Here is a 27,476-nt window from a genome sequence, read left to right as displayed (position 1 = left end):
CGTGAAGAAGGTAATTGAAAATATCAACACGCTGTTTACTACGTCTCCGTATACCCAACTATACCGCGACACCGCGAACAATGTGCTCGTGTGCGGTAGCGAAAACATTTACTGACGCGACGCAAGTTTGGACCGTCCTGTGTTGCCAGCCATTGTTTGGCCGGCTGGATGCGCTATGCTTACGCCAGCGTTCTTGTCCCGGCTTGCAAGCGGCATGACTCCGCACGGGGAAATGAGGCGGGAAGGAGGCTTAATATTAAATTCCCTGAAACCATATTTTCCGGGACGTTGAAACGTGCCGGGTTTCGCTTGGTGATCTCCTCTACTGACGCTGGAAGTGTGCGAGAGTACTGGAAAGTGACCAGTGGCATTGTAGACCAGCAAACAAAACACAAAGAGCCGCTGATCGCTTGCTGCTTTTGTGTGGACCTAGGATCTGCCTTTCGTAACAGAAAAAAAAACAAAAACAGGAAAGAAGGTACTTTGGACGACCGTCTTATGCTGCATGTTGGAGAGAAAGTTTGGCTAGCTCACAATACTTATGCCTCAGCAAATAATAAAAAAAAAGAATTAAAATGGACATTTTGCGTGCAATGTGCTTATTGCAAACATAAATTATTATTGAAAACTTTAGAAACACTGTGTGCGGGACTTCCGCCGATAGTATTTAAGTATGATGCCACCTTATGCCTCTTATGAAAAATACATACTGTTGGTACAACTTACGCTATCAGTTTTGTTACTTTGCGCGTTCTACTCGACGTAAGGGCGCATGCGTAGGTCGCCCTGCAAGCTGCAAATGGCACCACACACACACGCCAGGGGGGGTGCAAACTTGTCATGTTTGCACCATCTGCCCATGTTTCGTGGTACTATCTATAACACGCTTTGCTAAATGTCTCTAACAGACGAAGCCAACCGTCAGTGTCACCCTCTGCGGTACATTTTGAACACAATGTCCGGTAATCTGAAACTGGAGCATGAACCAATATAGGAGATTAAACAAGCACGAGAGCTGGCAGCTGAATACAGTACATTTTATAAATTGCTCAAGATGGCATTAGAAGGATGTGGTTTCACATCACTACTCAACATATTCATCTAGCTATATTACATTGAAATAAACACGACTAAAGCCAGCTAATTCACTGTTCTTACCACTACACCCTAGTTCCCAAGTGAATTAGAAGGACTTGAAATGTATTGTAAGAAGTATGAATACCGTCATGCCTCGTTAAATCGACACTTTCGTTCACGATCAAAGCTGTCCATAATGAACGTCCTCCATAATAGGGAATCGCGACAAAAAATATTAAAAACCAGCTGCAATTGCTGTCTGCTTTTGCTCATAGTGGTGGACACTGAAGTTGAAACTGGTCATAATATGGGGAAACAAGCTCATTATCTCGGTCACCTTAATGCTTGAAATAAAGCAGGCTATCTTGACGTGTCTAGTAGTAGACATGCTTTATGATGCCTCATGGATAAATGGCAACTTCTATTGCAAATGCTCACATCCCACGAATTGCTGCTACATGATATCAGCACTCAGTTGGTTGAAATCTGCTTACTTTGACTTTCTACCTTGCACAAGCTGCTGAGAGAATTTTTTTCCCAGCCATTCATGCAATGTTAAAAATGTTAATGTGCCTCGGGTAGCTAGGCAACTTAGGTATGTGCAGTCATGAGCAAAGGTGATATACAACACACAGCCAGTGACAGAGCTCGGGAAAACTGTATCTAAACACCACCTAGCGACAGCGGAAGGGAATGCAACATCGACACATGCATGTGGATAAAAGGGGCACTGCCAGTCATGTCTCGATTTCAGATAGTTGTTGGTAGAGAAAATTGGGATGAAGATTTCTCGAACTCAGCCAAGGGCTGAGTGTTGTATACCCCTTTTGCTCACGGCTATACGTATGAAGACAGAAAACAAAAGGCGTGTTAGTTACCTAGTGATTTGCGCTTTCTAAATGTGTTCAAGCCGCACGTACTCTACATAAAGAAATCAAACATTTTGGGCAAGGAAGTAGATAATTGGTTCTCGTAACTGTCCCCATTAACGCGACAAAACTGCATGGGCAGCAATGGTATCTGTGCATTTTTCCCTTGTCCATTGTCCGGACAGCGAGTTTCCATATTAGCGAGGCATAACTATATTTAAAAAGGTTTTGTCCTCGGAAATATTCCCAAACAAATATTCTGTTCACAAACAGTTTGACATGTTTCCATTTCCGTAAGGTTCATCTCCCTCTTTATAAAACAAACAATGCAAAAGGGAGAACAAATTCGTTTCACAAGAAACGGAATATTGAGAATAGACCTCGAAATGATTGACTCACTAGGTCACATTCCAGGCTCCATGCCTTCGCAGGGTTACAGAAACTTTCTCCCCTTTGAAAGGAAAAGAAAACAAAGTAAAACACATCAAAACGGAGTCCCACGTGCACAACCGTCGCCTTGCGCCCTTGGCGGCTCCTTTTACAGGGCAATTATCGGCGGCACTATTGCGGGCCACATCAGAAGAACCGAACAGCGTCCTCACGTTCCGCATCTTTTATCCGTCACTGTTACACACGTGCACTGACATCCAATCAGCGCCGCCGTCTCCTACCATTGTTGACATCCAGGGTCAGAACCGCCATCGAGACAGGACGAGGGCCTTAAACCCTTCAGCCTGGCAGCGTTTGTTCATTGCACGATATGCCGCCCTTCCAAAAGAGGCGTTCGTTTCCAGGTTGCGCTGCCTCCGGGCGCTGGGTGCAGTCAGCGCACTACCAGGTCGGCGGTGTTTACAGTTGGTAGTGCAGTTAAAAAAAAAAAAAAAGAGCCCTCTGCGTGAAGCAGGGGCGAGAACAAACTGCTTGTCTCCGCGTTTTTGAGCGCAACGGCAAAGTCCTAAGAAGAAGGGACTGCTTTCCGGCTTTGCCTACGCTTCCGTTAAGCTTCACCCTGTGGTTGCATGTCTCTTTGTGCGCTTCTTCCCGAGTCCTGCTCGAGGGCAAACGGGAGGAAGGCCGCAGCTGGGCGTTTAACAGGTGACCCAAAAAACAGCGGGCGGTCCTAATGGCGGGTATACCATATCCACCGATCTCTTGCATTACACTTTTACAATTTCACTGCTTGTCTAACGTATTAACATCCTTTCTCAATATTTTCTTCAGGTTGTGAGGCCCCGCTATGGCCAAGAAACAGGAATAAAGCGGTCGAACTGTCGTTCTGTTCGTGAATAGTGGACCCGAATAACATAGCTTATAAGCAGCAACATCAGTGCAAAAATAGCCCAGGATCGCGAGAAGACCGGAATAACATGCTTCTAGTCTCCTTCACGGTCGCTTAATAACTTTTGTTTTGTAAGATCGTAAGACGATTGCCAAAAGCCATGCGCCGCAAACGCTGGCTATGTGGGGTTCCGGTGCCCCTGATGTGCCAAGTTTAATAAAGTAAGTATGTGCCATGAGAAACGAGCTCCCACGTATGAATCTGTGACTAGACGTAAAATCGGCAAAGTAATATACCGATGTTTTATATAGCATCCGGTATCGCGGCGGAGTTAATGGCCGCTTTTGCCGCCCGGCTGAAATAAAATGAACGCACTTAAATAAACTGTTTTTGCGAAAAAGAAAGTATCTTCTCTACGCGCTCCACGTTCTCTCTTTTCTGATTCAGTGCGTTAGATGGATATTGCACAGAAGCATCTGTAAATTCCATGCATTAAACAGAGGGCCTAAAAGTGCCGTACACTGCAGTACAGGTGAATGAGAAATATGAAGGCTGAATTAGATAGTAAATCATTTCTAAGAAATAAATAATATTTGACCTTTATGAGCAATATAATGGTGCGCCTCCGCTTAGATGACGGAGGTTCTAACAGTATTAACAAAAATGTTTTATTTCGCGCCTTATGAAATAAGATTATAATTTTTGCATTGCTGTTCGCTTGAATAGTTTAATATCGCAGGTATGATGTGGCATGCGAAATAATGCGTTTAAAATTTATCTTATATAGCGTAATTGATTTTTTTTGTTTAATAAAGCTGTTATATGTATTTTGCTCATTTTCCCAAGGTTCTTTGATTTCGACTCGTTCTCCCTTTGATTGGTAACTGAAATCTTGTCATACAATATTGGTATAAAAAAGAAGAAAATTATCAAATCAATATATAAAATGGCTGGGGTGTATGAAATTGTGTGCAATACGCTGCTCGTATCTTTGGCCTCGTATGTAATGTGAATTAGAAACACCTAATAAAGCTCGAACATACAACAAAGGTTTTGTTTAGATGGTTTACATCCCTAGGCGACTCAGTCATTGTGAAATGCCGAAGTTGCAGGCTCCGGAAATTTCGACCATCTGGAGATCCTTTTCTGGGGATGTGGAGATTTTCATCAATTTATTTCTTGCTTCACCATCCCTATCTATTAACGAATACCCGGCGGGGCAGCTGTGAAACACGGTAGAACCAATAAAAACTAAATAATATAAAGGCCGGCATAATCCGCGTCCAGTATCCCCGCCCCAAGAATATCCTAAGGAACCTAGTAGTAAGAGATAGGGTGCGGGCAGAGTGTGTCAGAGAAATAACTCGAGGTGATGACATTTTAGTGAAAATGAAGAAGGAGAAATGGGCATGGTCAGGAAGTGTAGGGTGAAGAAAGGATTACCGATGGTCGCTTAGGGTAACAAACTGTATTCCAAGGGAGGAAAGTGCAGCACGGACCGGCAAAAGTTAGCTGGGCTGGTCAGTTTAGGAGGTTTGCAGGTGTGAAGTTGATGCAGCTAGCACATGACCGGGTTAATTGGAGGAGTATGGGAGAGACCTTTGCCCTGCAGTGGGTATATAGACCGGGTTATGGTAATGAGGATGTTGCCTTCCTTGCATCAACCGCGATTTTAAAAACATCGCAGGGTCGCTAAATATAGTTTTTGAAGCTTGTCAGTTTCCAAATCTGAAATGTATTCACCAGACTTAGCACTCATTTTTTTCTCAGCTGTTTCTCGTTTAAGCTGCCAAAGGGCGCCAGAAGTGCGGTCGTGAATGAAACGGTGGATGACTGTGAAGTTGATGCCGGAACCCGTTCACGATAATATATTCTCTCCACACTGCGGCCTACTCACCTTGAACTGCTGTCGTGTTCGGTTGACGCTTATGCTGCAGGGTGGCAGAGATCGGGCTAGCAAGTAGAAACGAATGAACTTGCATAACCGCCTGGTGGCTAATCTATCGGTGGCAGAATAGTCCGCTTGCCTCCGTGTTGCCCTGTCCGCCAATAAATGGACTTCGTCGCAGGTCAGTCAGTTCCTGACGTAGTACTTTTGTAAGGACGCTTGAAGCTTGCGGCAGACGCTAAAATGGAGGCAAACAAGACGCTACTGAGATTAAAGAACTTCACTCCGCTTTAGTGAGCGCACAGCACTTAGGAGCCGAAGAAATGTTCGAATAAGCCTGGCCTCAAGTTTCACGTTTACGCAAATCATTGAGGTTTTGCTGCTCTTGCTGCTTTTTGTTCCTAATTTCGCAAGGACGCTAGACCTTACCAACTAGGACGTCTTAAACCTGCTATGAAGGAGAGAGAGACAGAGTGTCTAATGAAACAAAATTTTTTCTGCGTTTAAAAATCACTCTCATGCTACTCTGCGGGGGTGTAAAAACAAACTGATTAAGAATTAGTGATTCATGTATTCGTATTGTGTAATTTTAGAAAAATGATTTCATGAAAGTGTCAAAGTGTATTTAGAATTCTTTATTTCTATACTTTAGGTAACCCTTAAGTGCTTTCGGAGTGAAGGGCGGCATTCATTCACTTTTGTGGACACCGTTCTATAATAATGTCGTATGCCCGATTGAATAGCGGGTTCTTAATGTGGCTTTTCGGGGCTTGCGAGATGGGAAGCGTATTTTGTGTTCAGCATGCTTGCATTTCCGGCTGACATCGACCTAAGAAGAATTCGCGCTACTCGGAATGCGTATGCGAGCTCTAAACCGAATGCATGCAAGTCCAATTATATGTAGGACAAAATGCTTGTATTGATTGCCTTTCCCTGCAAAGGCGCTTATTATCCTATGCTTCTATTTGCACAAGTGTCATTGAGTGGGATATAAGTACGTTATGACAAACATTTGATTTTCGTCAAAAAAGCAGTGCTTTAGACTACTATAGACGTGTGAAGAGGTGGAAGCACAGAGTTAATTTAAATATCATACTGCTCGTTAACATGGGTGGAATTCCATTACACAGAGTTCTTTAGGCATCTCCTATGCGGTCGAACTGGCGAAGTAGCGCATGCTCATCAACTGTACGCACCAGACGCTCAACCAGCGTACTGCGTCAGCCAACTATGTGTGGGAGAAGACTGGCTTCGCTCGATGAGCTGTCTCTCTTTACAAATGACGTTACCATGTTCCTGCAAACTCTGTTCACACCGCATAAACGACAATCAACGACAGTCGCAGAGAAAAAGCAGGAACGAAAAAACACCCGAAGAAAAAAACAACAAACACAACCTTGCTCTGGCAACTCGTTGCCGGAGATTCGCCGTCCCAAATTGCTTCCATCTGCGGTGTACGGCCGGATTCATTCCTTCGCCAGTTTTCCGGTTGTCTACTGCACTCTTTTACACACGCTCCCTGTCCTAGATTCTTTGTCGGGGTAATCACAACGAACCCACGGGGAACCTTTAGATGATGGGTGCACGTCATCGTCGAATTCTTCAAACCCAGGTTATCAAACTTCTTTCGAAGCATAAAACTTCACAAAATACGAATAGGCAGAACTAAAAGAGAACAACGTATTGAAACTGAAAGCTAGCGGAGTCGCAGCTGGTTCCCGCAGTCAGATAAGCTTCGGGGTCGTCTCAGAAGAGGTTGGGAAATTGGATCCGTAAATGAATTGGAGGTATATAGGACACCGCAGCTTGCTGTTGTTACTTTCATAGGTCGCTACTTTCTCTTGCGCGCAATCCGAACAATAGAAATTTGAGACGTAGCGACCGGGTCTGCCGCCATGTAACTAGATCCTCAGACAGAAAATTGGGTCTTTGTGTCAAAAAGGCAGATTATATTGCGTAGCTTTTTTTTTCCGTTCGGCAAAACAAGAGTGATAAATAAGTAAATAAATAAATAAATCCTTATCTTAAGTTAGAAAACGACGTAATGGACGTCTCAGAAAATTGCGCTCAACTTTGATGCTGGAGCAACACCAGGGAATAAAAAGTTGCAGGAAACTGCTCTTTATATTTCAATACATGATCAGTTGCTGCGATGTCTATAGGCTTCTAGTATTCATTTGTTTTAAGTAGCCTACTTCTTACACATTTTCTTCTAAACCATGGCTGAAGAGCATCAAGAATAGCAACAGAAAAAAAGCCACGCCTCATTTAGCCGCTACTGTAAAACTGTTAGGATAGTGACCGTAGTCGGAGTGACGCTAATCGGTAAGAACTTGAGTGTTTTATTTCTTGAACGAAGCTTTATCCATACCTATCAGGAAATATTCAAAGCTGGTCGAACTCTTCGTTTTAGTTAATATTACCAAATGCTTGATAATTACAACTTAATGTCTAGTTAGCGTTCGCGCCTATATTTTCAGAAAAAAAAAACGGGAAGCGAAGCACCGCACATTAGTGCGAGATAAGAAAAAAAAATAGGAACACTAACTGCTAAGCACTAGCCAATAAGTGACAGTGAATCCTTCATTTTGTAGCAAGTAGCAAAATCCTTTGAGCGACACTCATCTCTGACGTAACCGAAAAGCAGTGGCGCTGATCTGAAAGGGGAGGGAGCAGCGGTTGTAGCAGCAGGGCGATAGGGCCCATTGTTATGTGGTGTTTTATTGTACAGTAATTATCTTACTTTGCAGTACATCTCTAAAAGCAGGCATTTACTAAGAGTTGCGGAGTATAGTAAGAAGAGTACAAAAATATGACGTGTTGTTTGGAAACAGATATCGTGATAAATATGCCTTGTGATGCTACACGCATCGGGCATAATATCTCGTGCTCAATTAGCTAGATGTTTCGCGTAAAAGACCAAGGTTACTGTATGAATCTACTTTATAAATCTTCGTCGACATTTTCTCAAAAACAAAGAGGTTGAAACTAGAGACTTTTGACAGCTATACATGAAGGCCACTTTTTAAAACGACAGACAACAGACGAGCAAGCCAATCAGCGTAGCACAAGATGACGCCGCCAAGGTCGCTGCCTGCTTTCTGTTGTGCCCGAAGCCGCGGTCCCCCATGCTCCACTCAACCAGCCATCCAACCCCCCCTCCCCCTTTTCCTTCATACTTCCATCGTTGTAAAAGATACAGTTACGGATCAGGAAGGAAAAGCGGGCAATGGCGTGGGCAGGAGCGCTCGCGGTAGGCCCGCCAACATTCATTAAATGTCATCGGTCGTCACCATTCCTCATGTTCTCTTTTCCTGTTATCACTGGCTTGCCACCTTGTTGATTTACACGAAATCGAGCGTTGAATGTGGCCCCTATATCAAGGCCTTTTTGCCTAGAGGGCAACCAATTTTGCCATTTACTTAGGTTAGCATCGGATACAAAGATGGGCAGTTTCAGGCTTGACCGTTTTTCCGGAAACGGTGCAGCTACGACATTTTAGTTGATGTTCCTTTTTTTCGTCTTTTCGCCCTCCGTTCTCTTTCCACTCCGATTTGGTAAATTGTCAGAAGTTGCTCTGGCCGTTCGTGGTGGCACACGAAATATGCTTTGAGCCTGGCTACCGAACGACACCTTCTCATTTCTTAAGGTGATACGCAGGCCCATGTTTCAATATAGATATATTTTTTCTTGAACTCATATAATTCGGTTTTCACGTTTTACCTATTCGCATAGTTGTGTTTGGCAAAGTTTCCGGTGACGTGAAATCATGGTGTTGGCTTTCGATGCGAAGGCCTCTGTCAGCAAGCATAGCGTTGTTGACAGTCTGCAAGATGCAGGTCTGTATCGCTGTCCTTTGAGTGGCTTGCCACATCCGTACTGATTATAAGCCGCATGTCGGGTAGCGTAGGTGTAACAGGCTTTTTGCTCACTTAGTCCCGTCTGAGTTTGGTGGCAGCAGTGAAATATCTACTAACACCATTGCGTCATTAAGATGAACAAATATTTCTGGGAAGGATTTATCACATTAGCCGTCGTCTCGTTTACCATCGTGCTTTGGGTTTTGTTCTGAAGTGAGCGGACTGTGAGTTTAAGCTTTGTTTCTTTCATGATTGAGAAAATAGGCTTTAGCACGGGTTAGGACCTTACATTTGTTTGTTACTTCGCTTTAAGGTGAAGACATGATAATATAAAAGCCCGTGGTTGGGATACCCGTAACAGGTGCCAAGCTGAAAGAAAAACAACAACAACGTGATGCGATAACTGCTTTTTTTAGCAAGACCCAGGCATGAGCTGCAATTCGCGACCGAAAGCGCTGTGGCAAATCCATAACGGTGTTACTCATTGGGACTTACTGTCATCTGTCTTCATCCCTTCACAGAAACCATGGCACTGTCGGGGATTTGGACAAGTTGGACAAACTGCTCAGCAAGTACGACAGGCGAGCGCTACCGACGGGACATATGAGTAAGGCGGGCTGCATTTTGTTATGCTTTTGACCATCTGCTGCCGTGAGAAGTGTGCTAGCGAGAATTTTACTGGCAACGTGTTTCTAACATTGACTTCGCTTTAGGCGGACCAACACAGGTGGCGTGTGAAATCTACATCAGAAGTTTCGGCTCCATAAACCCTGCGACAATGGTAAGACAAGCATAAAGTATTGCCACTTTTCTTTTCTTGAAATGTTACGCTAGTTACGCTAAGATTATCTAATGAAGGTTATCCGCGGGCAATAAGAACCGTGCAGCAGAGTGCTTGTATGATAAATGAAGAAAATCGAATACGAGCTGCGAGTCTTTGCATTAGCATTTACGGTGGCCCACGGCTGCTTAAGTGAAGTGGTGTTGTGTTGTGTTTGGTTGTTTGGTGCATAAGGCTTATGTTATCATGCGCCACGAACAACCTTAAGTACAGCTAAGAGCCAGTGGCAATCAGAAGAACGGTAAACAAGGACAGCAGGAACAGCGCTGCGACAGTACACTTCCATCGTTCTGTTTACTTAGCGCTGCTCTTTTACCTCTGGCCATGTACTAATTACTAGGTCAAGAAATTGACATTTTGCACTAGATGTGGAAGCAAGATGAACTTCATTGTTTGGGTTATCTGTCACAAAAATGGCTTCGTTGTGAATTCAAAATTTTTTTTTTACTGTGTTACGGTGCAGCTTTGGCACCAGTGTACTCAAGTGCTAGTTTTTATTGGCAATTGTCCTCGTGATTTTGAAACTTTCGCGGAAAGAAGTTCATGAAAACGTTCGCACTTCGGAGTTAATCTAGAGTTAATGCAACTGCTAAGTACAACATATTTCAAGTTGAGACACTGCGAAAAATATTTACTAAAGACTGCAATGTGTCTCGAAAGCTCAACTGGGTTTCATCAGCTATTTGGGCCGTTCACACAGTCTGGCGCGCAGACAATTAAGTAGAACTGGGACACTTTAGTCAGCTGGGAATGGCAATGAACGCTGGTCAAGGAACGGGGCAGTGATTGAAATAAATGAGCTGCTTAGGGTCCATGGTCTGAGAAATCCTGTCTATCTGAAAAACGCGAGGGAGTTTCTAAAATGTTATTCTTAACAACTGGGAAGGTTTAAGTGGTTATATTAGTGGTAGTGCGCCCTCAGCTATACAGGAAGCTTTGATAATTACTAGAAATTTATTTTATTATTGAAAGTTCCCAGTTAGCGTGCGCCTTTGTTCGATATTTTTTTTTTTTTTTTTACTACAGTGGAAGACGAGTAAGCTTGGAGTGTGGTAGTTACGAAATATAATAAGGAACTTTTCGAAGCTGCACAGAATGATGCTCAGCTTCTTACGATATCTGCAATGCGTGAGGGAAAGAAAGAGTACTGCTACTCCCTGTTATTAGGAGAGGAAATTTGTTACATAGCACAGCTGAAAAGAAAACCGGAATTAATTTTGCCAGTGAGCCTTCCTGCAAGGCAAACATTGTTTTAATTTTCAAACATCGCCCTACACGCCAGAGATAGCTTGTAGCTATATTTAATTTGTATATTACACGGAAACCCAGTGCAAAAACTCACTTCCGCAGGCGCATTTTCGTTGTCAGTCGCACTTTTTTTTTTGCTAGACGCCTTTCCAGAAATGGTAAATCGGATTAGAGCAAAATTCGAAAGCAACTATCTCCGGAAAAGCAAAATCTCTTGCCGTAATCGTCATGGCTGCCTTGCTCACTGTGCTGCTTTGTAAATTTTGGGGCAGTATCCAGTATACGAAATTGCCATTCCAGTTTGGTTGCTTAGGCAATGTAGTGTAACCAGTAAAAGAAAATGCAAATAACAGTAACTGAGGCAAATTGCCATGCTGTTTCTATATACTATCACGAAAACATTACGAAGAAGGAAAAAGATACAGAGATCTCTTCGGCAGACTGCGTAATGAATTCTGCAAACCATGCCTTGCGTGGTGATGAGATTGTGAAAGAAAAGGGCACAATGCCTTTCACCGAAGAAAGCTGAAGAAACCTGCTTTTGCCATAAGTTTGGTCCTCTGCTGATCTCACTACGTCCTCCACAGTATGAAAGAGCACTGAACAAGGGTAGAGGCGGAAAACCTCAGTTCGCAGGTCGAGCCAACATTTCGACAAGTGGACTTGTGTTCGTCTGGGCAGAGCGACGACCATCAATATGGTGATCACTCAGCCCTGCAATCTCTGCGATCATCATAGTGATGATCGCTTTGATCGCTCTGCCCAGATGAAGACAAGTCTACTTCTCGAAACGTTGGCTCGACCTGCGAACTAAGGCTTCCCCCCTCTACTCTTGTTCAGTGCTTTTTCATATCGTGTTATCCATGTTCTCCCTCTTCTTCTACCTACGTCCTCCACAGACGTCTTAGGCTTGAGGTCGTTCTTAGCTACAAGTTCAATTAACCTTGCTTATTCTCTGTGCTATTGGGTGACCGTAACGACACGTAACTGTTAATAATGTCCACAATTCAGGCAAATGGTTAAGAGTTGGCAGATCTACACCGCCATGCCTATAATCCCTTATAATAATGCATCGTCCACCCCACATGTTTATATTTGGCGGCTTTTGCTGAACTTCGCTGCCTAATGTTGCCGTTTCGCGGCAGACGCCGCAGGGGCACTAATGTATGAAGCAGTGCTCAATACCGTGTTATAGCATTTATTAAAATGAATATATACACGGTGATCTTTTACCAGTTTATGATTTCAGAGTGTACTTTTATACTGCGAAATTAGAGGCCTTCAACACAAAGGGAAAATTTCTTTCTTAAATGTTTTTAATTGGCACTGCGGCGCAATTGATCAAACATTAAAAAAATGACCACATGAATGCATCTTCAGTTGGCTTTCCAGAACCACGATATTGCCTACTGACGTCATTACGCGGGCTGATATCGCCGAATTCATGCTGACGTCTTCAATATTATAAATAATGAAATGGCGTCCGTATTTGGTGAGAATTATGAAACGCTTTAGGCGCCATTTAAAGAAAGTGCAATGCTGGAAAGCCAACTCCACGAGCTTCCAATTTTGGAGTTCGAAAATTGAGATCACACTAAGAGCAAAATTTAAAGCGTGACTCTCACTTGATGATGACGGTCTTCAATTTCCACATCACATTATTTCTCCCTAAAAGTAAAGCAAAAAATTTGATGAGTTAGTTTTGTTTCAAAAATTGCCTAATCCCCAAAGATATATCACATCATTGATGTACGCCTGGCTGTAAAACCCACCGCTACAGAATGAGCAGGCGTATATCTTACTGCTTTTTAAATACACGTTTTTAAGCTGTTAAAGATACACCCTGTAACTGCCAATATTAAACATTACTTCTTGTTATCGTAGTGCTTTTTTAATTAGAAAACATTCCCTTATAAGAAGTGCGGCGTGCTTAGGGCAACATCATTCGTAGAAATGATTGAGTTCGCCTTTTTTCCTTCCAGGATTACGAAGTTGACTTGTACTTGCGCCAGCGATGGCACGACGAACGCTTTGAGATGAGTGGTATTAGTGGACCCCTTGACCTCAATGACCCGAAACTAGTGCAACGGATATGGAAACCAGAAGTTTTCTTCGCAAACGCTAAGCACGCAGAGTTTCAGTACGTCACCGTTCCCAACGTTCTTGTGCGGATCAGTCCATCAGGGGACATCCTGTACATGCTCAGGTGAGAAGCAATTGTGTCACCCTGTAAATTCTTTGACGGGTGTCAACATTTACTGAAAATATCAGAACACATTGATGCGTTCTGTGCAGCTGAGTCTTCTTGAACATATTGACTAATTGCCTTTTGTGAAGTGCGCAAAGAACGTCAGAGCTGTTCGAAAAGGAAGCACCATCCTAGCCGAGTTTGAGGGTTTCGCCCATGACTGGAAGCGATGACAGCTGACGCCATTCATACTGTTTGAATATGAGCGAAAGCGCTATCAGGCAGTACTTCACTGTAAGCACTCGCCCTCTCAACCTGCCCCGCCTGGCTCTTCTGGGGCAGGTTTCAAGACCTGTGTATTTGCGCTACAGGTCATGGCTTAAAGAACACGTTTCTAAAAATCCTTTGCTCTTTTGTGAGCAGTGTAGAGAAGATAGGTTATAGACACATGGGTATGAGTGTCTTGTTATTGCACCTTCACGCCGCACCTGTTGTCATTCAGCTAGTTATTATTTGACATCAAATACACAAGAAGATTCCGTGATTTCCGCTACGCGAGCTTTCAATGTATATTGTCACGTAGCCGTTTAGGCCCGTAACCAGAAGGTTAGTTTTTAATAGGGGGTTGATCTAGCGGGAACAGGAGAGCAGGTCCAGAGCACCGAGTGACAGCAGCCGACTTCAGCTTCTTCTCATCGAACGCCACGGGGCCACTTCTTTGAGTCCGCGCACGAGACTCTCGGTGAGCAGCCGCCTAGCGGCTGCTGTTGCACACGCTACAATATGAGCATCCTTGAGGAAATGTGGTGAAGATAAATAGCCATTTTAAAGCGAAACCCTTTAATGCCTCGTTGTTGTCGACATAAGGTTGTCAGCAGAGGTATCATGCTTTCGAGAGTGAGAGTTAAAAATTAATAAACCTTATCTCCACCGGGAACTGAATCTCCATCCCTTGCATCTCCAGCTCAGAGCTTTACCAACTGCACCACGCCCTGGATTGTGAAACGCTCTTCATAATTCACCTTGTCTACCGTGAGGATGATAGCGGGATTTCGCAGGTGACAGATACTGCGCCTTTCCTTTCTTGGAAACGAATTATAGAACGCCCGTGAACTTCTTATACGTTCTGTGAAATACTGGTTGGGTTCGGCAAGGGGCGCGCGATGTACCGTCAGGGCAGATCATGACGTCACCAGCCAATTCATGCATATACGAAGCTGACCCCGCCGGGCGTTCTATCCAGGCGTTCGTGCGGCACATTTCATTTGCCGCTTCCTCCAGCGCCGCACCACACAGCAAACAGGAGCAGACCCAGATGTCTAGGCCTTAGTAGAGCAGGCATCAGCGCCGCTTGAAATTAATTTACGCGATAGAAAAGGCGAAGTATATATCACTGTTCTCCGTGGACACATGTACCCCTTCGTATAGGAAGGGAGGAATGTAGGAATGAAAAAAGAGAGGGAGATAGAGGTGCCGTAGTGGAGGGATACGATCCAATGCGCTATAATGGCTTTCGCCTCATCGCACTTTAGTAGTCCAAAGTGCCTTCTAGAATTTTTACTCCAGGTATAATTATAGGCTATATTAGAAAACTAATTCAAATTCATACCCCGGCCGAGTTTCAAGTTCCCTCCGTAATTAACACTTTCACTAAGAAAGTATGAACAGTCTTTCAGGTTTCACTTATGCGGGATTGCTCGCGTATTGTTAAAACTATGCTGTTTGCGGCAGACTGCAAGAAAACGTAAAAAAATTGGTCAATGTCTGTAGACTATGCTGAACATGCTTTAGCTGACTATTTCAACATACGTCCGCTTCAGATTTGCTATTAACTATCGATGAATGCGACTTAGACACTCCACACCCAAAATTCGAGGACTTCAGACGCAGTGCGCTCCCATTGTGCATGCCAAGCGGCGACGTATACAAGCACAGCTTTTGCTAGATTTTATCGGCCTTTATTTTTTGCCAGGTAATGGGGCACGTTTACCTCCTCCCTTACCTGAAGGCTTTACACCAAGGCTGAAAATTAATACGAATGGTCGGTGTGGTGCAAATTCAAGCAGGGCCCTTCCTCCCCTCCCCTTCTCCTAACTGCATAAATGTTAGGTATTTTTCACTGTAACTATTGTAGATGCTTTTGAATACTTATTACTTGTTAATATTTTTTACGGCTGTATTCATACAGTGGGCAGTTGCTGTTAAAGCCGCACAAGTTGCTGCATGATAGCAGCTAACGTGGATGGCTGCCAAGACGTTCATAAGTAAAACACTGCACTTGAGAAATCGCAGACAGTCTCTGAAAGTTTAGTCTGGAGGGCTGAGTCCATCGTCTATTTCGAGGTGTATAAGGCTTAAATTTATTAAGGACTACGGATGGCTTTCAACTTAATGGTCTCCAACTTTTCTTCTGCTGAGTGCGCGAATATATTTTCTGCCCATAGGCTTCTAAAAGAGCAATAGCTGGCGCGCATAAATACATTTTGCTGCTTCAGTTAGGTACTTCGAGACACTTGGTACTGTTTTTGTAGTGCGGTAAAGTCAGAGTGGTAACGCGACACTGCATTGACGACGAAGAATTTGCTAACAGGATGGCTTGCTCTTTCCCACTACATCATTTACTGTTTTGGTTAAAAGTTAATCGGAGACAAAATAAAAATAAATGACGGAGCGACACACCTCGTTCTCCGCATTTCTTCGTGTTTTATTCTACTGGCGCCTTTAATGAAGACGAACTGGAACCGAACAGCCAGAAGATGACACTATACGGAACCTCTGCTCTGGGTCACTATACAGCGCCGTACTTTTTAAAGGTTTAGTCTCAACGCCGGATATGGTGCGCCGTTCATCTGGAGACACAGAATCAGCGCCCGTTTTCTTTATGGCTCTATTCCCACCTCGGAGTTAGCCGACTTGTTCCCTTCAATGTCTTGCTTTGCGTGCACCTAGGAAGCAGTTGCGCAAAAAAAAATATTTATTCTTAGGTAGGTCGTAGTACGCGGCCAGCATACTGCTCGGTTTTCTCAGATATAGGTCGTCGGGCTGTCATTCACATGTTCGCTCGTTTTATGTGCACCAAGCGAAGCTGGGAAGACAAGCAGCCCCTGTTTGATATTCATTTTCAGTGCGAATACTGCGTGATCGTTGGCATACTCGAACGAACTCCTCCAACTGATGGTGCGCAAGCATTGCATCTTCTACGCCAGAAGCTGCCAGCGAGCTCATATTGAGATGGGCGGCGTCAACCTATGACTCTTATCAGGACGTGCGACGAAATTCTAACCAAGGTTTTGATTTATTGCGCTTCTTTGTGGCGTTTAGGCTGTCTCTTTCAAGAGAGCCTTCGCAGTCGATTCCGTGGTCGTGGCACCGAAATCCTTGACATCGGCTTTCTGCAAGCAAACGCGGTCATGTAGACATAATGAGAGACCGGAAGAGGGAGGAAATTGATGTTAATGGTGACGAGCTACTTGAATTACCCGACGCGGGATGCACAGACGTGTACAAATGGTAATGAGCTTTAATGACTAGGTCCTACCAATCCATCTTTGAGTTGAGGAGCTCAGGCGCATCTGGAGGATGCAGCAGATCTGGGAAAATATATCTGCTAAGAAAGTGTATTTTGCCCGGTGGCTCGCATCATCGAGGAAGCCGTGTTCCTTGAATATTAGTTGTCCTTCATACTAGTGAGTGGCAAAGGGGATCACTTCGTGTTTGGGCCTCTGCAATTGAATAGAGCGTGTTGCTGGGAAAGTTCACTCCTTATGGTAGAAGCTGCTAGAGCAATAAAAAGACAAATCGTTGTGAGCAAGAAAAAGTAAGCCAAAATAACATTGCCAAGCCCGCACCACCTAAAGACATGGCGGGTTGAAAAAAAGAAAAAGACGACAGGGATTAAGGTGAACAAGATTGTTCACATTTGTTCGAGCAGTTTGAATTGAATCGTAAAAAAATGGCACTCTGCTTATGAACGTAATTTAATTATACTTTCGTTTTACCTTTCTTCAATGTACTGCAACGGTAGAGAGATTTGTCTTTATGCTTCCTGAAGAGCAGAACACCTCGCTGAAGGCCGAATAAAACAGGAGCACAAAGCAAGAAAAACACGAGTTCCTAAATTGTCCATACAACGGCTTAAGCGCAATTTCCATTTCAGGACTGTTAGCTATGTCTCTAGCGCTACCACGAAACCTTTTCGTTGATAACATATATCGTATGCAGTGCGTTCGTTTTTGGGGTTGCTGCCGACAACGCGTCATCTATAGTGATATAGATGATGAATCAGCGACCAAGTGTAGTTGCGTAGGGGCTGACTGTGGAACGACCTGTGGTGCTGCTGCCACAATCTCATTTTTGGCGTATTCCAAGGAGAAAACCTTCAATCATATCATTTGCTGTTTTCATTTCTTGAACGACGCTTGCCGTTTCATCCAAGCGTCGGCTAGCTGAACGTATTTTTTCAAAGTGTGACACTCCTTGGTGCTTTCTTGTCTCTTCTAATCAGATTGTTTTTGTGTTGTACCTGTGTTCAAGCAGCTGGTGGTTGTTGACACATATTTTTTTTACCATAGCAAGCATTTTTGCAAGGTGGCTGATCGGAATACTGTAAACAGGGCTCTTGTAATTGGGTACGGAACTCATCACATTCGCTGAATTTGTTGGAAACGTTTACACTACGTCTTTTTATGGCACACCGACGTTTCCGCTTCAAAACTTGTCTAGTTTACGCTTCCAAGATAACTGCGCTGCAGATCGAGTCGCTGTAAAACCGACGAACTTGCAAGCGATTACATCTCGATCGTCCAACATGCCATGAAAGAAATTCCTATTTCCGCTAGGCGACGAAATTTCGCGCGGAAATGAATGAAGCGAAATACGTTTTCAGTGAGGTATATGAAGTAACACTTTTTGTTACCCTTTCTACATCTATGCGGCCTTGAAATTATATTTTGTACAACGCTGTTCGTTTTTTTTTTAATGTTTTCGTCATAGACCAATTTCCGCAGTGAAGCTGTTTTTCAGAGCTACGAATACATTTGTTTCCTGAATCTTCAGCCTTTACACTGAGCATATCCTGCTTTCGCCCCTGCCCTCTGTACCACACATCTGCAGGCTTGAATGCATTAAATAAATAAATAAATAAATAAATAAATAAATAAATAAATAAATAAATAAATAAATAAATAAATAAATAAATAAATAAATAAATAAATAAATAAATAAATAAATAAATAAATAAATAAATAAATAAATAAAGCACATGCGATTCAAAGCAATCTTAATGCGTACTTGATGTTAAGTTATTTGCCACGATCAGCTGCCATATCTGGATGTAAATCTTAGCGAGTAGTAGTATTTTGTCCGCCGCAAATCTAACATTTCTCCCCGCACCTAGGTTTTCAATATGTAGCAGCGAATGGAATCGTTCCTACACATTCCGCATGTCGTATATTCCTTGCTTTTGCCATAAGTACGCATATCGCTTTACGACCACACAGACAGGAATAAGACGTCCGCTTTGAATAAAGAGAGTAAGACGTATTCACGCATCGGTACTTTTTTCCGGCAGTTTCGTATTTTTCAAATGCGTAGGAGCGAGGATTGCAAAACGCGATATTTTTACCATTTCTTGTCTAACTTTTTGAAATTTACACCCATTTATTGTCAGTGATCTGATATCACTTTCATAAATGCACTTCAACTTTAATTCACCCTTGTGAAATTGACTTTTTTCAAAGATATAGTTACATTTTTTTTCCTATCTTTATGTGATTGTTATGTACTGCGCATGACCCCTTTTCAGCATATATTTGCTGTTATTGCTGCAATAAACCAGATGTGAGTTAGCGCGTGTCCTGTGTCTTCTTCTCTTGTGTGTGTCTTCCCGTGCGCTTTATCTTCAGTCAATATAGTTACATTGGGAGATCAGCCTTCGTCCTCAATATTGAGAACAAAACTAATTTAGTTGTGAATTTCTTATTTTGATTACAGCGCAGCTCAACTGATGAATGATCCCAGGTTGTCTTAAGAATTTATTTTTATAATTTTTGTTTTATCGCCTTGTGAAACGTTAAAAAAGGTTTACAGGATTTTTAAGTTGTGCTGGTTTAAGCTGTGGGTTGGTGTAGCATTCACAAACTATTATTCTTTTATGATAGGTATGGCAAACAGTCCTGCATGTACAAACTGTGGGTGCGACGAGACTATAGGCAACATTCTTTGTGAGTGCCCCATATACAGTGAGGAAAGACAGTGTATATGCCGTGCGCTGGAGCGTCTAGATGGACGCCAATTGACTGAAATTAAGATTTTAGGTCCCTGGCCACAGCGATCGTTTGCGGCGAAGGCCTCCCAGGCACTGCTCCGCTTTATGAAAAGCACAGGCCTAATCAAATTGCTATGATTTTGCTGTTACGTTACGTGATATAACTGTGACGTGATGTGATGTGATGTGATGTGATGTGATGTGACATGTCTGTGATGTGACTGTACTAACCTCACCCATCCTTCTCTTACAACTTTTATATCCACTCATTCCTTTCCCCCAGTGCAGGGTAGAAAACCGGTTTCTTTTACGGGTTAACCACCCTACCTTTCCTCCTCATCTTCCTCCTTCTTAAGACTGCACAATATTTCTAAGATTTTGGGAGTGTTGTATCCGTACAAGAAGCACCGCTTGTGTTTTCGCAATTTATCTGTTAAGATACCCTAACTGAAACACCCTACATTTCGTAGCCACGCTATACACGGCAAAAACCTTGGCTTCTTAGTACTCTACATATATAGTGATCACTTCTAGTAAAAAGGTTTAATGCTTCTCCAGAAGGATACAACAGATTTATAAAAACACCTTCGCGGGGAGTGCATATGCGCGTTGAAAATATTTAAAGGTTATGATTGTATTGGCATGTATGGAAAGAAATTTTACTACCATGCAGTATCTTGCAAATAAAGAGCTATAGACGCAAAGATATCTGAATGATCCCGCCCCCCCCCCCTCCCACCTCCAAAAAACAAAACTACATTCTAAGCACACATGAGAAATATAAGGTTTAAGGTCTCAGGGCTCACATAAAATGTAAAAGGCTGGAGAAAAAGGGCAAGAGATATGAGAGCGCTCACGTTCGGCAGGAATTTATAAGCCCCGTCAGCAGAACCAAGAAAGTATTTTTGTTCAAGTGAAACGTCTCACGGGCTCATATCGCATGGCTGCAGCTGCCCAGCTGGGTAATGCGTGACAGGGTTGGAACAATAGTCAGAGAAAAGAGATACGCGCTTGCCCAGCAGTAGACAGTGTAAACAAACCATTAGACAACAGCTACCATTGTTTAAGGCTGATTTGGAAAAAAAATGCACTAAGGTAGCGTAAACTATATCGTGCCAATGCGGAAATCTCTTCCTTTTTGGTAATTGCAGCCTTCACTGAGAGTCTTTGTTTGCTCCGTTGCTCCGAAACTAAACTCAGGAAAAAAGAGCAGCGAACCTGGAAACGGTACTGGCTGCATCGTCAATATATATAAAAACCGGTCGAAACGTCGAATCCAATAAAATTTTTTCCTTTAATGAAGTGTAGACCATTATTTATATAATATTTATACTCTTTTATACTCGCCTTATACTCTTTGTACTCTTTTATACTCGCTGTACACTCTCTTATACTTTTTTTAATTATTTGTGCAGTCAAGTCAATGGGAGAATTTAACTCCGGCGACCATTATGTCTTTTATTGTGGGCACGAATCCAAGAGAAGGAATGGGGTCGCTCTCATAGTAAACAGAAGAATGGGCAAAGCAGTGCTAGGGTACAACCCCAAAAACGACCGAATTATTTCACTTCGGATCCAAGGTCACCCTTTCAACATAACAGTTATCCAAGTCTATGCACCGACCACTGCTGCTGAAGAAGCTGACGTTGAGAGATTTTATGCGGACCTACAATGCCTTTTAGACCGCACCCCATCATCAGACGTCGTTTTTCTCATAGGAGACTGGAATGCTAAGGTCGGGAGTGAAGAAATATCCGGAATTACAGGCAAGTTCGGTCTTGGTGAGCCAAATGAAGCTGGGCAGAGGCTAGTAGAGTTCTGTCAAGAAAACAACCTGACCATAGCGAATACTCATTTTCAACAGCACAAGAGGCGCCTGTACACATGGATTTCACCGGACGGTCTGTACAGGAATCAGATCGATTATATTATTTGCCGACAGAGATGGAGAAGCGCTATACAAGCAGTAAAAACAAGGCCTGGGGCCGATTGTGGCACCGATCATCAGCTTCTTGTTGCCAAAATTAAGCTTCGATTGAGGAAAACGCAGAAAACTAGAAGGCCTTTCAGGTATGATCTGGATCAGATTCCATTAGAATATGCTGTGGAAGTGAGGAATCGATTTCAAGAATTAGATCTAGAAGACAAAGAGCCCGAAGAGATGTGGACTGATGTTCGTGATATAATACAAGAAGTTGCTACTAAGGTAGTTCCAAAGCAAAAGAAATGCAAAAAAGCAAACTGGTTATCTGAAGAGGCTTTGCAAATAGCTGAGGAAAGGAGGATGGCAAAAGGTATGGAGGAAAGAGAAAGATACAAGGTTCTCAATGCGGATTTTCAGAAAATAGCAAGGAGGGATAAGAATGCCTTCCTGAACATACAGTGTCAAGCAGTTGAGGACAACAGCCAATTAAGGAACACAAGAGCTCTGTATAAGACAATCAAAGATATCAAAGGAAGCTTCTGTGCTAAGCTGGGCGTGATAAAGGACAAACAAGGCAAGGACCTCACTGAAACCTCAGAGATAAAGAAGAGGTGGCAGGAATACACAGAAGAACTGTACAAGAAGGACCCGGATGTGCAAACCCAACATAGGACGGTTGTGATTACTGATCTCGAGCCGGGCATCCTGAAGAGTGAAGTTGAATGGGCCTTAGCCAGCCTTGCTAAGAACAAAGCTAGCGGAATTGATGGTATTCCAGCTGAGTTGCTTCAAAACCTCAACCATGACGCTGTTAACACACTGCATACATTATGTCAAAAGATTTGGACAACCCTGCAGTGGCCACAGGATTGGAGGAGGTCAGTTTACATCCCCATTCCAAAGAAAGGCAGTGCCAAAGATTGTTCCAACTACCGCACGATCGCGCTTATTTCGCATGCTAGCAAGGTGATGTTAAAAATCCTGCAAGGTAGGCTGCAGCAGTATGTGGATCGGGAGCTTCCGGACGTGCAAGCTGGGTTTCGCAAGGGCAGAGGAACTAGAGACCAAATTGCCAACCTTCGCTGGATCATGGAAAAAGCAAGAGAGTTCCAGAAACCCATTTACTTCTGCTTTATTGATTATGCAAAAGCGTTTGACTGCGTAGATCACAGCAGATTGTGGCAAGCTCTCCAAGAGATGGGAGTTCCAATTCACCTCATCTGTCTCCTCAGGAACCTTTATGAAGGGCAAGAGGCCACAGTCAGAACTGGCATGGTCTTACTGATTGGTTTCCGATTGAGAAAGGGGTGAGGCAAGGCTGCATACTGTCGCCCTGCCTATTTAACCTATATGCAGAGTGCATCATGAGGAAGGCTGGTCTGGACGAGTCATCAGCTGGAGTGAAGATTGCTGGAAAACGTATCAACAACCTTAGATATGCGGATGATACCACTTTAATGGCAGAAAGTGAAGTGGAACTCAAGAGACTTCTGATGCGCGTACAAGAAGAGAGTGAGAAGTTTGGGCTTAAACTGAACATTAAAAAGACGAAGATCATGGCGTCTTGCCCTATCAAGTCCTGGAGCATCAATGGACAAGAAGTGGAAGCTGTGACAGATTTTCTGTTCTTGGGAGCCAAGATTACCTCGGAAGGAGACTGCAGCCATGAAATTAGGTGACGCCTGCTTCTGGGAAAGAGAGCAATGGTTAGCCTTGACCGCCTAGTAAAGAGCAGAGACATTAGTCTGCCAACCAAGATCCGTATAACCCGTGCTATGGTCTTTCCAGTTGTGATGTATGGATGCGAGAGTTGGACTGTGAAAAAGGCTGACCGCCGAAGAATTGACGCGTTTGAATTGTGGTGCTGGCGAAGACTCTTAAGAGTTCCTTGGACTGCCAGAAGATCAAATCAGTCGATATTGTCGACCATAAACCCTGACTGCTCATTGGAGGGTCAAATTCTAAAGTTAAAGCTCAGCTACTTTGGTCATCTGATGAGAAGAGAGGAGTCGCTGGAGAAAGATTTGATGTTGGGAAAGGTTGAGGGTCGCCGGAGAAGGGGTAGGCAGCGAACGCGATGGTTAGATGGCATTCTCGAGGCATTGCAGATGAAGCTATGTGATGTTAAGAAGATAGTGAGAGACCGGAAAGCGTGGCGTGACATGGTCCATAGGGTCACGAAGAGTCGGACACGACTGAACGCCTGAACTGAACTGCAGTCAAGTCCGTCTTGTTCCCATAACACACGCACGCACGCACGCACGCACACACACACACACACACACACACACACACACACACACACACACACACACACACACACACACACACACACACACACACACACACACACACACACACACACACACACACACACACACACACACACACACACACACACACACACACACACACACACACACACACACACACACACACACACACACACACACACACACACACACACACACACACACACACACACACACACACACACACACACACACACACACACACACACACACACACACACACACACACACACACACACACACACACACACACACACACACACACACACACACACACACACACACACACACACACACACACACACACACACACACACACACACACACACACACACACACACACACACACACACACACACACACACACACACACACACACACACACACACACACACACACACACACACACACACACACACACACACACACACACACACACACACACACACACACACACACACACACACACACACACACACACACACACACACACACACACACACACACACACACACACACACACACACACGCACGCACACACACACACACACACACACATGCGCACACTCTCTCTCTCACCCACACGCACACATGCACGCACGCACGTATCAGTGAATCAATATTGCAACGACGAAAGCGAATCGAATACGACGAGGCTAGTCCTGCCTTTGAGACAAGCCCGCATAGTGAGGTAAAACGAAACGAATATTGATCAAAAAGCAATCGAAATAAGCGAAATGTCAATCAAATATTTTTGGATTTACTCACAAGTTATGCAAATATTTGTGCAAAACGGATATCCACACGTAATATTAAAGCGCTGTAGGCGATATGCTACAAGTAATGGAAGGAGATTTGTAGTTAATGAGCACTAAGGAAGATACAACAAAAAGTCTCCTGATTATATTTGTGGACTTCATGGTCACGCTGAAAATTACCGTTTACTACTGATGACAGGATGGAAACAAACTCCAAATCCTTGTTGATGGAAGTGACGAGAACATCAGCGATTGCCACCGCGGTCGAGCACATGGGCAGGGTTTGCTAAATACCATTAAACCTGCCAGTTCGAACGCAATTTGAAGGTCCTATATATGAGAATTAAGAAAACCGTCGCAAGAATGAACCACCCTGTGGTGTTTAATCTAGCTTTCCGCAAAGATTGATCCGGCCGTATGCTCTGATCGTCGGAGTAGGCCTTGTATTTGAAGAATTCTTCGAAACAACTACACACTGCCCTGTTTGAAGTTTGCTCCAATTACTCAAGAACTGCTCGAAAGCTTACGACGAATTCGATTAGCTCTGTAGATTACTGCGAAACGCATATTCCCATTGCCGCGCCTCATATACGCAGCGACAAATACAACAAAAATGTAACATGTAATTCGACGCTGCTCTTTCATTCACACGCCTTTGTGTTTATATAAAAAGCTGGTTGTACACAACATGATAGCGCACATGCTTCTTAAATAAGAAGCGCTCTTCATATACTTCCCTCGTGTAACACTTTCAGAACGTTGACAAAACGGGTACATTATACAAACTTGCTATAGTGCAGAATTTGACGGCGCGATTCCTACCACCGGGAAGGGCCGAAAAGTTTCGAGAAGCGTCTCGCGATGACAGCGTAATGCGCGGGGTGTCCTGTTGGTGAAAACGAGGGCGTGGCTTTTCAACCCTAACAAAGGGCGATCTTCGCTTTGAGTGCCTGGCGCAAGTCTGTGGTCGTGACGTACAAGCGAAGGCGATAGGACGAGTTGATGAACGGGAGCACGTAGAATTTTAATTACGCACGCGTCAGGCGCACTCCTCGTGGCCATTTTTTCTCGCCAGTCTTGGAACTTCGGCTTTCTTCCGCGCATGAATGAAAAGACACGATTCTCAGTGGAATTCTGTTGCTTGCTTGTGAAAATGAAACAGATATTTGTAGTCCATTTTGCAATTTTTTTCCAATCGGGACACCTAGACAACTTATAGCACCGCTACATGCAAATGTGCTCCAAATTACAAAACGCCTGGTTAATCAGAGCTGCAAAATTTTAGTGCATTTTAAAACAGCGTTTATCCCTAAAAATATTCATACTGTAACTCGAGATGATAAAGCAAGCAAAAATTAACTAAAAGGGAAACGACAAGGTAAACACCTGAAGGAATGTCATTAGGACTAATAGGAGAATGAAGTTGCTTGCGCCCCTCTGGCAAAGACGTCTATTTATGTGGCACGGACGCCACGCGAAAGCGTTTTGTGACTTCACATGCATAACATCGTTTTGAATACACCGTTAAATGTATAGTGTGGAAGCTTTGTTGTATAATGCATATTTCGGCCTCTTCTATTTCAGACTGAAACTGACCTTTTCCTGCATGATGGACCTTTACCGGTACCCACTAGACATACAAGTTTGCTCGATTGAACTGGCTTCGTGTGAGTGTTTATTCATATAGCAAGTGCTTGAATGCTAATGATGTTTTCTGGACATGTTTGAAGCATTTGTTGTCTTATTCCACTTTGAAAACCGAGCTGAAGACATGTTGTCTATGTGGATTTCCTAGGCAAATAACAGCTTCTCACAGCTATGAACTTTCTATCATGCATCCTATAGCAGCACATGCATAGGATGCTCCGACGTGTGAAGACCCGTTTCTTTTTTACGATTCTCAAATATATCTAGGGCATGTAAGTTATCCTCTTTATTTTCATGAAACAGCGCATGCGGGTAGCAGTAGGAGGTTGAAGGTCAAACAGTGGTCCTTCGAGGCCGAGTGTATGCTAGCGCGAAAGAAGCCGGTTCACTGACGTCGTTTCTTTGTCTGCGCAGTCTCGAAGACGACGGACGAGCTCCAGCTGCACTGGTCCCAGACAAATCCTGTCATTCTTTACGAAAACATGAAGCTACCCCAATTTGAAATTCAAAATGTGAACACGTCTTTGTGCAATGAGACATTCCACATCGGCAAGTAAAACGTCTCTACTTTTATGAAGCCGTGCTTGAACAAGATGAGTTATTGGCAGAGAATGTTTTCTTGTACTGAAGGGATCAGATGGAATTGCTGGGCCGGCTGGTTTACAAATCGCTGTCGTAAGCCTAGGTGCGCCGCTCCAGCGAATTCTTAAAACTATTCGACGTTTTAAACTTGAAGTGTACTATGGTTCGATTTTGTCAGCCTGCGAAGTGAAGCTAGTGATAAATGGGTGCCTGTAAATTAGCATACAGCAAAAAAACTATATTAACCCTGGACATGTGAAATATTAACGATTGCGACAGCCTTTATATTTTATTTTCAGATGCATCTGTCAAGCGCAAACCTATTAAAATAATAGCACAGGACAAATAAGCGTCCTTTTTTACCAAACTATTAAAATATAATATTCTTAAGATTTGCACTTTTTTCAGATAGGTTTTATAGAGTGCCTGTGTACATATTTGTTTTCGGGTTATTTACCAGTGCAAGGTTATTTAGAGATAGCTAATATGTAGTGGTAATAAAACCGAATCTGGCACCAAAATAACTCTGCATCAATAAAAATAAATAGCAATGTTGTCATTCTGTAAATTACAAGTTCACTTACTTTTTAAAGCACAATAGCTCAATGGGCTGGTGACTCTTAATAATCTTTAGTACATGATTTCTGGCTTTCAGCAGTTAGGTGATGCAGTAAAAAGGGGCGAATAAAGGGTTTCTTACAAGTACTTTGAACAGTTTTAGGCCAGTGAAACAACAAT

General features: G+C 43.4%; 1 protein-coding gene across 1 annotated transcript in view; it reads left to right on the top strand.

The window, feature by feature from the left end:
• LOC146185632 (glycine receptor subunit alpha-2-like) overlaps positions 1–27,476 on the top strand; it is a 127,329-nt gene that overhangs the window by 87,944 nt on the left and 11,909 nt on the right. Inside the window, exons 2-6 of the mRNA XM_084607886.1 lie at positions 9,427–9,580; positions 9,687–9,754; positions 13,045–13,268; positions 26,094–26,176; positions 26,571–26,705. Of these exons, the coding sequence (XP_084464012.1) occupies positions 9,427–9,580; positions 9,687–9,754; positions 13,045–13,268; positions 26,094–26,176; positions 26,571–26,705 (664 nt within the window). The remainder of the gene's footprint in view (positions 1–9,426; positions 9,581–9,686; positions 9,755–13,044; positions 13,269–26,093; positions 26,177–26,570; positions 26,706–27,476) is intronic.

The sequence above is a fragment of the Amblyomma maculatum genome, chromosome 6, assembly GCF_055883805.1.
Source record: "Amblyomma maculatum isolate TAMU_Amacu chromosome 6, ASM5588380v1, whole genome shotgun sequence".
NCBI lineage: Eukaryota > Metazoa > Arthropoda > Arachnida > Ixodida > Ixodidae > Amblyomma > Amblyomma maculatum.
Note: the sequence above shows the minus strand (reverse complement) of the source record. Positions and strands in the feature narration are given on the sequence as shown.